The sequence below is a fragment of the Carex rostrata genome, chromosome 26 (assembly GCF_964058835.1).
Source record: "Carex rostrata chromosome 26, lpCarRost1.2, whole genome shotgun sequence".
Taxonomy (NCBI): Eukaryota; Viridiplantae; Streptophyta; class Magnoliopsida; order Poales; family Cyperaceae; genus Carex; species Carex rostrata.
Window position 1 is genome coordinate 2,407,937 of NC_135943.1, and position 11,926 is coordinate 2,419,862.

The 11,926-nt window shown below is 35.0% G+C and overlaps 1 protein-coding gene across 1 annotated transcript; it reads right to left on the reverse strand.

Annotated features, from left to right (window-relative positions):
• Window positions 1-1,614: 1,614 nt before the first annotated feature.
• LOC144544154 (insulin-degrading enzyme-like 1, peroxisomal) lies at window positions 1,615-10,875 on the reverse strand. The gene is made up of 26 exons (XM_078292566.1): window positions 10,697-10,875; window positions 10,256-10,331; window positions 9,986-10,053; window positions 9,778-9,869; window positions 9,258-9,331; window positions 9,103-9,146; window positions 8,963-9,014; window positions 8,743-8,865; window positions 8,545-8,657; window positions 8,290-8,452; window positions 7,758-7,850; window positions 7,592-7,677; window positions 7,422-7,508; window positions 7,227-7,330; window positions 7,051-7,153; window positions 6,644-6,739; window positions 6,376-6,565; window positions 5,781-5,842; window positions 5,552-5,656; window positions 4,560-4,761; window positions 3,779-3,987; window positions 3,331-3,455; window positions 2,859-2,910; window positions 2,669-2,755; window positions 2,470-2,592; window positions 1,615-2,093 (listed from the first exon to the last, which is right to left on the reverse strand). The coding sequence occupies exons 1-26, from the start codon at window positions 10,817-10,819 to the stop codon at window positions 1,845-1,847; spliced, it is 2,901 nt and encodes a 966-aa protein (XP_078148692.1). The 5' UTR covers window positions 10,820-10,875; the 3' UTR covers window positions 1,615-1,844.
• Between the last annotated feature and the right edge of the window lie 1,051 nt (window positions 10,876-11,926).

Sequence of the window (11,926 nt, forward strand, 5' to 3'; positions counted from 1 at the left end):
TAATGTAATAGTGGTGATCATGAACCAGTAGCCTGAAAGGCATTCAGGATTAATTAACTAGCTTAAGCATTTGGTTTGTGTAAGCAGATGCATTATGACATTGTGCCAAGTGCCAACTATTGTGACATCCAGCCCTCTGATTAATGGTCTATGCACGAAAGATGCATTGGACAAGGCTGCGAAGTTGCTATCGACCATTATTTTTGAAGTTCACGAACTTGATGTCAGTGACTTCCAACACTTGTTGACTCATATTGATGGGCTGTAGGCCATGAACCTCAGGTAGTGAACTATAACACTTTATTGATGGGCTGTGCACGAAAGGAGAAATTAGGAAGTTTGAGAAGTTACTGGATGCGCTTGACAGCCGTCAAGTTTTTCGAAAAAATAAAGAGAATCATTTTAATGTCAAATGGCAAGGTGTTCCGAAATTTTTATTAATAGAAAAATAATTAAATAAATATCTAAAATGTAGAACGAATCTGAGTTTTTTCGAAATATAGGAAAACGTGATTGTGTATAGCATCCTCTGGACATTATAGACTATCACTGTCAGAATTAGTGATATTAATTACCACACTTATTAATTAAATAAAATAAAAAATTCTAGTTGTTACTATCAATCATGGCCAGGCACTTATTAGTGATATATAAGTGATATGCGACAGACTGTAGGCAATTTCTAGCCGTTACTATCACTCACGATCATGATTGTCTTTTTAGTTAAATAATAAGTGCGGTGATTAGTATCGCTAATCCTAGCCGTGATAGTCTATAATATCCAGAGGACGTTATAGACCATCACGTTTTCCATATATCTCGAAAAATCTCAGATTCGTTCTCCATTATAGATATTTATTTAATTAATTCTCTATTAATAAAAATTTCGGCAATGTGCCTGATAACTTTGAAAGGGTTGCCGCATTGGTACTCTGAAAGGGCCGGTATTGCTATTTTTTATTAATATTAATATGCATTTTTAATTGATTAAATCAATGAGTAATAAAATATAAGTTAGTTTAGATGGAGAAATAGCTAATTTGAAAATTTTATTTGGTAAATATCTAAATCATGAAGTTATTATGGGTATATATATTTCTCTATATATTTTAGGCATTCAAAGAGAATTTTTTTTTGCTAAATACACGCGCACCGCATAGCATATGAATGCATGCGTTCGGTTTTAGATGTAATCTTGTCAAAAACGTTAAAAATCAAACTATTATCTTATCCATTTAAAGAAAAGTAAAAAAAAAAAAAATCAACTCTATCGCGATTACTGCTCAGTTTATACAATGTTGAAGCAAATTTTGTTCATTTCTGCCAAAATTCATCAGATTTAATCCGGTACAGAATAGAAACTCATTTAGTTCATTTTTCGCTCCCAAGGAAATAGTTGACATTCTAAGCCGAAACACTACAAATTTCACAACTTTGGTATTGAAAAGCTCCCTTTACTGAGTACCGAGTGCTCATCCTCACCCCCACAGGACATCCCACGCAGATATCTGCTGTTCATATTTAAGAGTTTTTTTTTTTTTCAGATTGAGTTAACATAGATCTGAAAGCAAACTGACAGTTCAGATCTGCACGGGGCACGATCTACAAATAAGGTGATCTCAACTCCCCTTTACTAGGTAGCAACAATCAATGCGGGTGTTTAATTTAAAATAATAAGGGGCAGCTACAGACTTTACAATAATAATCTGGTACAATCCTTCAAATAATCTCTTTCCCCCAGTCTTAATTTGGACAGTAAAGAACCCGCATACCAAACAGAACATTATTTCAATCAGTACATTACAATGTTTGTGTGGTTATTAAAGTAGCAGCAAATGAAATAACTAAAGCTTCATCTGACCAACGCCACCTTTGAAGGAACCATAAAGGGGTCTTGACCTTCTAAAGCTGAAAATATCAGTAATTTGGCATGAGCCAGGTGGCGGGCTATCGATCACTTGCTTGTACTCTGTTAAGTGAAGCCCACCGTAGATCTGCACACTGAGGTTTCTCCTCTGTGGTGCATCAAATTTGACATGGCTATTGAAATACTCCACAACTTCTTCCTTCTTCAGCTCTCTTAGTGCAACAACCTGTGATTCATTACGACAATTATTTATGAGCCATTTACATAATGTTGTATAATGAAAACTGTTGGTATGTATTATGATCTCGAGTATTCTCTCCTTAAAAATTAAGTCCCATTCTTACCAATGCAAAAATTGTCAGCATTCTGAATGTTATCAGACTTAAGTGGTACAGTACTGAATTTTATATTCAGAATAACAATAATAGAATCTGCTCTGTCAGAAAATACAAGTCATCACAGGAAAGGAAGCAAAAAAGCATTTGCTACTGTACCCAAAACCCAATGCAAATAAAAATAAACAAACACCCATACTTCGTTCTAACTCTCTCGTAAGTACACCTTGCAAAATGCATTTGCCACTATACCAGTGTACAACTCACCTCAGACTCTTTTCTATCAAAGAGAAATGTTCCATCTGAAATCTCTCTCCAAAAGAAAGCAGCTTCCTCTCTCAAGTTTTTGTGCTTCTCCAATTTCAGATCAATTAGTGCGTTTATGTTACTCTGCATTTTGTAAACATTTTCCGTCAGCACCAAGAAATTAGCAAAACTGTAATGCATGCGAATAGAAGGGACGAACCTCAAATTCCTTGTCAGACATTTCATAGAGGATACTCTCAAACATACCAAGGAAAGCATTAACTCTGGCATCAAGATGCGAAGGATCCTGAAATGATCAAAAAATTGTTGGGTATCAAAAAGAAGAGAGATAATGGACTTATTATGTTCTGTTTTGACATAAGTTATTATAAAAAGAAAGAACATTTTACCTTGACGGTAGACTGGATGATAAATTCAAGCCCATGGACTCCAGAGTAATTTCTACACAACAATGCAAAATGTCAGCAGAAGACCTAGCAACAACCAACAATGGATGTACACCAAAGTATAGAAAGTAGTATATTACAACTCCATTGTCGGATTGGTATTTTGCCAATAGCAATGGTATGGTCATCGCATTTTTTTTTATTATTTTGGCTTGTTAAAGCAAATGAAAACACAAAGCTGAGGATACTAGGGTCATTTTCCACCAAAAAGCTTACAGGATTAAAGTGATACTCAAAATCTCTTTCGTTCCTTCAGGCATGAATAAAGTCTTCTCAGGAAATGATGGTACTATTACTCTTATTACTGTAAGCTACTTCAAATTTTAATGATGATGGCATGAACTGTTATTCTCATGTTGTGTATGCTCCTCAAATAATAATTACACATATTCTACCATCTTATGAGTACTTGTACCTTTGCCTCAGTAATGCTATGTAACCTAGTTGTTCAACAGATCTAAGCTGGTGAAAAGCTGGTTGTTTGGCAACAAGAGCAAGTAGCTGAAGCTTCACGTTCATTTTCATATCATCTTGATGAATCTATTGATCAAAATGTATAAAAGAATCATGGAAAGAGCAAGGACCAGTGTCTTGATTTGTGTACCTCAATGGCATCTATGGACATTTATGCCAAAACTACTGGTAAATATCCATTGGGGTTGGGTTGGGTGGGTTTTTCTATTTCCTTTTTTTCTAACTTTTTGTTTCCTTTGGAATGGAAGGGGGCAGGGCATTTAACTCGACTCAGTTGAGTGCTTTACAAATAGCATCAGAAACTACATCTCAAAAACAAAATCCAAAGGTGTACTGCATTATAATGAAAAATTCAAAAATAAAAAATAGTGAAACAAACAAAAGCAAACCTGAATGTAGTTCACAAGGGCAGAATTCTCATCACTTGGATTGGATCCCTCGACTGAATAGTAGTACCGCAAACCATTTTGGAGCTTCACAATTCTCTTTGTTGCATGTTGAGAAGGGAACAGCGGTTTGCTTGGAGAGTTTGAAGCCTTGAATAAAACCTCCTCGATGTGCTCAATAGTTGATTCGGCTTCATTTGGTTCAATATTCCCTGTAGTGTATCAAATTGAAATATCAACAACAATGCTTGCTTTCTGGATTGTGAGCATCAAAGGGAAATCAAAGAACTGCCTATATAATCCAGAAAAGCAGAAAAACTCCTCCCCGTTTTTAATAAGAGAAAAAAAATTATCTAAAATTAACTATTACAAGACATGGTTGCTTTTGATGTGGTCTGTCAAACAGAAAGAAAGAAGGCACAAAGAAAGCTCTCAAAAAGAAGCTCAATTTTGCAAGTTCAGAGAAATTCACTTTTGTATTTTTCATCAGGCAGCAACTGTTGTGTTTATGCAGAGACCAACCGGGTTATCAATAAAGGAGAGTATTTCCACAGGTGTTGATCCAGTAGGGCTTCAAATGAATTTCGGACAGAAAATTTGCTATCTCAATTACTATTTTCAGTGCCAGCTGTAAATAATGCTACTATACATATTCTAGATCAGACCAATATGTAGCAAAATCAACTGCTGCATTCTATACGTACTAGTGCTCGATACCAGCACAGTCATTGGTTCAACATACATACTAGCATTTCGTGCATGAATCCATGGATATGATGTTAACCTGACATGTAGCACTCAAGATAGGCTTTCCTGAGCAGTTGAGGTGTGAACAATGACAGATTCTTTGGCTCCAGATGTTGAAAAACTTCAAGCTCTTCATTCCAAGGCCAAGTATGTTCTTCAAGTAGTAGAGAGCAATAGTACATAGCTTGTCTGTATGGCGGGTGGAACTTATAATTCTCATACTCTTTTCTTAGACTTTCCTGAACTCATCAGAAAATAAAAAGGTAATAATTACATGTAATATTATAGAAGGAGCATCTAAACTCCTCCGAAGTTTGTTATCATGACACAATTTGATGATCTCTATGCTTTAAAGGTACATTAGATGTTTCCAGGGTTAATGATATTTGAGTAGGGTTAAAATGCCCCATTGTTTTTGTGCCCCAATCATACCTCACATCCTTATCTCCGTTTTCAAATTCCAAACACTCGATCCGAACCACTTAACATGATCTCCATATTCAAATGTGCTAAGAGACCAGATTTTATATTTTTTTGGAAATTGTTTACTATTTTTCTAGATAGGTACAAAATCACTGTATTTTAGAAGATTCTGGACCATCTAAAAACAATAATATTGTACCTATCTAAAAAAATAGGACAATTTCTAAAAAATATAAAATTTCATCTCCAAGCACATTTTCTTATGTAGATCATGTTGACCGGTTCGGATGGACCGTTTGGACTTTGAAAACGAAGATAAAGATGTGAGGCATGATTGGGGCACACAAACAATGGAGCATTTTAACCCTCCTCGTGATGTTTTAATATTTCATAAGAGTGAAAATAAAAAGTTCTTATTTAGGCTTTCACAATTAGGTAGGTTATACAACTAAATAATCTCGGTGGAAAATATATCAGTTGCTCATAAGCTTAATGTAACTTTAAAAAAAAATTAAGGGAAAATCACATGGATTTTAACAATTTTACCACTGTATATAATATATACTCCAATAAAACTATGAAAAAATAATAAACTTCATATATTACCTTGATTACAAAAAATCGGTCAGGTCTAACTTCAAAATCACCAATTTTGCTGATAATCATGTCCAGAAGGATCCTCATTTTGTGATTGTAACCAACACAAATTATCTGCACAATCATCAGTTAGTATAGTCTTCAGCAAATCATATAAAAGATTTATTATACAAATCTCCTAGCGAATAATTACAATTTATCTCAAGATTAGTAGATACTTGTAAAATTAAGTCTTAACCTCAAATCCAGTATCAATGTGCCTTATTGCATATGACAATCCAGCAACATCAGCATCATAAGCTGAAAAATAATAAAAAATGAGGAAAAATAAAGATAATCAGTAATAGAAAGTCCATAAGAAAAACTCAGCAGAATAGCTTCATTCCAAAAGGCGTCAATATTATCCTTGTTTGACAACAACGCATGTTATTTTTGGTACTTAAAAACACCATAACAGTATCTTCCAAACAATAATATCCAACAGAACTCTTGCAAATCCAAACAATTGTTTGAGTTACAAAAATGATGATCTAAATCAAGATTTTAATTGGCGTGTCCTCTTGCAACTCTTTACCCTTTTCTAGCTCTATTTCTCAGAAACTCACACCTTATATCTAGCCTAATAAGAATATTAAATATATAATACTTCATTCAGAGGCCAATGGGAGCAGAAATTCATCAAGAATAAGGCAAGCTACAGAATCAAATCAATCAGAATGAGAATGGTCGGAGTACATTATTGCTTGCCTTTGGTGTGTGTAATCAGTAATACAGATGGTGAATGTTTTCAACAGAAAAAAAATAATTCAACACATTTGCACATAATATCTCACCATATTCATTTAAATAATCCATGAGCAATCTAGTGAACATTTCAGTAAGCACCGATGCTTCAGGTGAGTGGTTGGATTCTGGGCAGTTAAAATCTATTCTGACGAATGCTTTTGGTGTGAAGAACATGGTATCAGGCTTGTACCACAATCTTGAAAATGGTGATTTTCTCATCATAACAGGATACCTAACCTGCTCAAATCAAACAAAAGATAAATGAACAATATAACTAATTTAACATAAAGACTGGATATATTGTTGGGTGTTGACCTTTTCCTGGACATTCTTCAGTGACAAGTCGGTCGCGATGAAGACATTAGGCTTAGGTAGACTCAAGTTTTCATTAGGAGCATTTTCCATCCAATTCTGGAAAAAAAATGAGTCAAATAAATCATAAAAAGTTAGTTATAACTGGAAATTGTTTCTAGCACATCTGTAAAATAAAAGCATGAGAGGTTCAATCGTTTTTAAAAAACCAAGAAAATATTCCAATAGCTGATTTTGGTGGATGGACATAATAAAGGTTGAGAGTAAGCTGGTATGAACATGTAATGTTAAAAGTTATGTTTCAAATTTAGGTTGTACAAAAAATGAAATAAATCCAGCTAAACTATCAGAAAATGTCAAGGGAGCTAAACATGAAAGTAAATTGCCTTTTCAATATGAAGCAAGCTCACCTCCAATGTCAAAATATCAAGCTTCTCTACAGCATACTGTGTGCAATACCATGGCTCAGTTAAATTTGTACACCCTTCAAACTTTTTTGACTGACAAAATATCCTAAAAACTAAAAAGTTAGAATAATGGCAATAAAAGCAGGATGCGCAGATGTAATAGGGATGCTGAGTTTCACCTGACATTGCCTGGACTAAGCTCATTTAATATCTTTTCAATAGTGTCTGGAGCAAACTTTGATGGGAGAGATGACCCAGCTAACCAATCTTCAGGAGGATACAGCTACATTTGAATTACATTCGCTCTTAAATTCAACCCAAAAATCAGCAAATATAATTGCATTACAAATGGACACTACTCAGGAGTCACTTACCTGCATCTTTAAAGCAACATCAACTGCATAATGCATGGGCTGACTTTTATCTTTATAGTGGAATCCAGTCTCCCGTATAGCCACAAGCTAAGAATAAAATGAAAATCAACATCAATAAATATTTCAGTAGAAGCAGTACCATTATATTGAGTAAGGATTTCTAAAAATACCTCATCAAATATCCACTTTTGGACTCCAGAATCTTGCAACAGTTTAATATACTTGAAAACCAAGCCAACAACTCCATCAATATGCTCTAAAGTCCACAAAGAACGAAAAATAAGATCAACAAGTCAAAAGGAAATAGAAAAAATCATTTACAAATTGGCAAAGTACCTAGTCCTGCATCAGTGAGCTCTATTTCGGTGTAGAAAAACGAAAATGCATAGCTCTGCTCCCCTTCACCAGCTCCCAAGCTAATGGCCCATCCTTATAATTGCCAAGTCAAATATTTTTATTACAAAAGGTTACATATTTGGCATACACAAAATATAGGCATGTTCTACATCCTTATCTATACAACAACAACCAAGCCTTTAGTCCCAAACAAGTTGGGGTAGGCTAGAAATGAAACCCAAACATCCGTATATATGTAGATTCTCAAAATATATATGAGAGATCTAAACTCTACTTCCATTTAGCAGTGGCGGATACCACTAACTTGTTACTTGGAACAAAAAATTACGATCAATTAACCAAAATAAACCATTATATGTATCATGTAAGATAATTATTTTACAAAAAAAAAATCAGGAAAACAACACGTACCAAGTGCAAGAGTTCAAAATTTACCATTTGAAAAGGGAACTTTTGGACCGTAACATAATGGTATATGGCTAACAGATATCAACGTAACCATATGACTTACCAAGCTGTTTTAACACACTAAATAGAGAGCTTTCTCCTTCATGGCCGATTAGATGGCTAAGGTACCCACAAGGTCCTTCCTTATAGTAACGTATACCAGGTGTTGTGGGCCATAAAATCTTCAATTTGTGGCAATCCTTTATAGGCACTGCTTTAACAAGGATCTGCCATATTTAGGCAACAGATAATCAGCAAAAATGTTTCTATTACAAAAAATTAACTGTATGTCATAGGACTAAAAATATAATATCTTGACCTCGAGATGTTCACTGGAGCAAGGTTCACCAGAGAAATCAAATGGATTCCTTGAAGTATTTCGAACAGCCCCAAATTTACTCTCAACTAAGCTCTGAATGTCATCAAGGTTTTCTACAGATCAATTAATAAAAATTAAGCATCAGAATTAGCAAATGTTGAAAACTTAGATATGAAAACGGATAAGCAATAGTAGCACCTTTCGCATAGACAACGAGTTGCATCAGGTTCGCAGAATAGTTATTCTCATAAAACTTCAGCAATTCAGATCTAGTATCCAGCCCCTTAGCTTTAGGTTGTACCTCTAGGGTCGCCCAACTTCCTGCAGCAACCAAAAATTAGTTAGTCATTAAATGTAAATCAAATATGAAATATATAGCAGATGAAAGTAATCTTAAAACTATACAGAGTAAGTTTACCAGTACTGAATTTATGATATGGGTGGTCTCCAGAAGAGAGGTGCTTTTCAAGCTGAGCATTTTATCCAAAAATCAGAAATTTAGTAAAGTGATAAGAAATGTAATGATGATTGCATAATACCAATTATAAATAAAATTACCTGATTCATTCGCCAAAAGTCAGCCAACAGATTTTTCTGGTGCTCTATTTTAAGTGTGAAGAACAAAAATAATATAAGAATTAAGGGGGAACAAAGCTGCTAGCTACACTTATCCTCAAAGAAAATTCAATTTAAATAACACCATGGACACTAACCAGAGTCAACAGCTTTTATCTCCCTAATCGTGGCATCAGCTGACATTAGTGGCTTGATGAAGAACTGTGCAAATCTAAAGGGAGAAGGGGAGGGAGACAGGATTAAAGAAAATAAGTAATCAAAGATAATGGTACATAGAACAAATACAATAAAGTAAATGTGTAGAAATGACAACAAATTATAAACTCAAAACCATAGATCTTGTTCTATGTTATCAGCAATACTTGTTTACCAAAAATTACACAATTGTAGTCCATTTGATACAAGATGAAGAGGAGAAAAACCAACACATGGAATTAATTACAGCTAGCCATTGATTTTTAGACTTGTCAACTCATATTTAACAGACTTTAAATCTTATAATATCGAATACATCAAAGGCTGTCAAAAAGAACAAATCACCAGTTCAGCTTTGTCATTTAAAATTTTACTGTTAAATCAATAACATGAAAAAAGCTTTGAAAGTCGTGTCATCAAAAGCACTGCAGGCAGATCCCTCATCTACAATAAAATACACACCTGTCTAGGGCTTCCTCCAAACAGTCGGCATTAATATCAAAATGGAAGTTTGTGCTCTCAGATGATGTAAACGCATTAGTAGAACCACCATGCTGACAAGAAAAACAAACCAAAAAAACAACGCACACAGGTATTCATACAAATTAGGGCCACAGCCCATGCCATGAATGCATAACGGTACAAGTTTTACTATAAATGAAGAAAGTACCTCTGCAATGAATTTTGAGTAACTGTCTTCTATTGGATATTTCTCACTCGCATAAAACAACATGTGCTCTGCATCATAAGATGAAACACACATGAAAATAATTGAATCAAATGGAACTTGCAGCCATCTAGTTGCACGTAGTGAATCTTGAAAACTCATGTTACAATTTGAACGTAACCAAATCTCTTTTATTGAGACATACCTATTGCTAGAACTATTTTTCTACATTAAAAGCTAGAACTTAGAGAATTGATACAATTAAGGGCGTACCAAGAAAATGTGCAAGGCCTTCTAATCCATCTGGATCACAGAAAGAGCCGACATCAACGTTCATTGAAGCTGAAGCCTAGAAATGAAAAATATGTAGAACAAGCAATGGCACAGGAAAGAATGTAAAGAAGAAGGAATAGTCATACTGTAAGAACAGTGGAACTTGTGCTACATAGAAATTAGTGTGCTTCGATCCAATACTTCTAAGAATTCAACTTAATTCAAATTAGTACAAATGTAACACCTATCATATCAACTCTTGTCAGCATCTATTTTGACTTAAGATATGAATTATTATGACCTTTAAGGCTTTAACCTAAAATTATAAACGGCACTTGCGAGATCAGAACGTCAATCAATTTAATTCACATTTGAAACCAATTTCAAACATCACTTAATCCAACCATCATCAAAACTGAAAGAATTGAGAGAAATAGAGACCTTGTCAGTGTCAGGATCGCTGATGAGGCAAACTTCCAAGGAATTTGGAAGGACAACCCGTCGATACTCCCGCTTGTCGTTGCGCGGTTTCACGATCTCTACCTCCGATTTCTCCATGGCCATTTTCGCCTCTCTTACACACACTCTTGGTGCTTCCTCTATTGTACCTTTCTTGCTCAATGGTACTTGACCCTTATCGCTCCGGGGTTTACAATTCAACTCCTTTCCACGTTGTTCCGGGAATTCACATCTTCTCCAATACCTGATAAGGGAATCTTTTACATTTATTAGATCTGGACCGTTCTTTTTAAATTGACACGAATCTTAAAGCCCGAAAATACTGCCCCTGTAGTGACCCGAATCCCAAACCGGTTGATATTTAATCTCAAACCGTAAAGTGATCCTCTGCAATACCGGAGAGGATATTGATCCCGTTGTCCTGTTTCGATCAAATTATCCGAGGAAGATCGCAACGGTCCATTCGTGATACGACGTTTCCGATCAGTTATTTACTAGCAAAGACTTGAGATTATTTCGACAGTGCTCTGTCATAATTATCAGAACCATTCGATTGAAGATGAACAGACCAGATGTCCCTGTGACCATTGACTCGTCTACTTTTCTTCGATTTTTACGATTTTTTCTGAATTTTCGCTTTTGGATTTTTTTTATAGCACAAACTAAATAATTCCGATTTTTTATTCATAACATTAAAAAATTTCCATAGCATATTATTTTTGCAAAATGTTCAAATATAACAAAATCGTTAAGATTCATTGTAGTCCCAGTCTATGGCTCATATTTTTTCCTGTCTTTTATGTGCCTCATGTAGAGTTTGGACAATACCCGCGTGGGGTATACCCGGACCACTCTGTCCGTGCCCGGGTATCACGGGTACACGGGTATGAGAAGGGCCGGACCCGGTTTTTCGAGCAAAAACCCGTTGATACCCGGACCGAATTGTACCCGTGCCCATGCCCGTGTACCCATGTACCTTTTTTTTATAATTCAAAATTCAAATAAATCCCCCCCCCCCCCCCCCCCCCCCCCCCCCCCGCCCCACTAATGAAGATCCATATTCAAATGTTTGCATATTCAGATATTTAGATATATAAAAGATAATTTGCGTATACAGATACAGTTTTAGTTTTGAAAACAAATATCCATACATATAATTATTTGTATATGTATTAAAAAAAAAATATTTGTCCATATGGATACAAATATGAA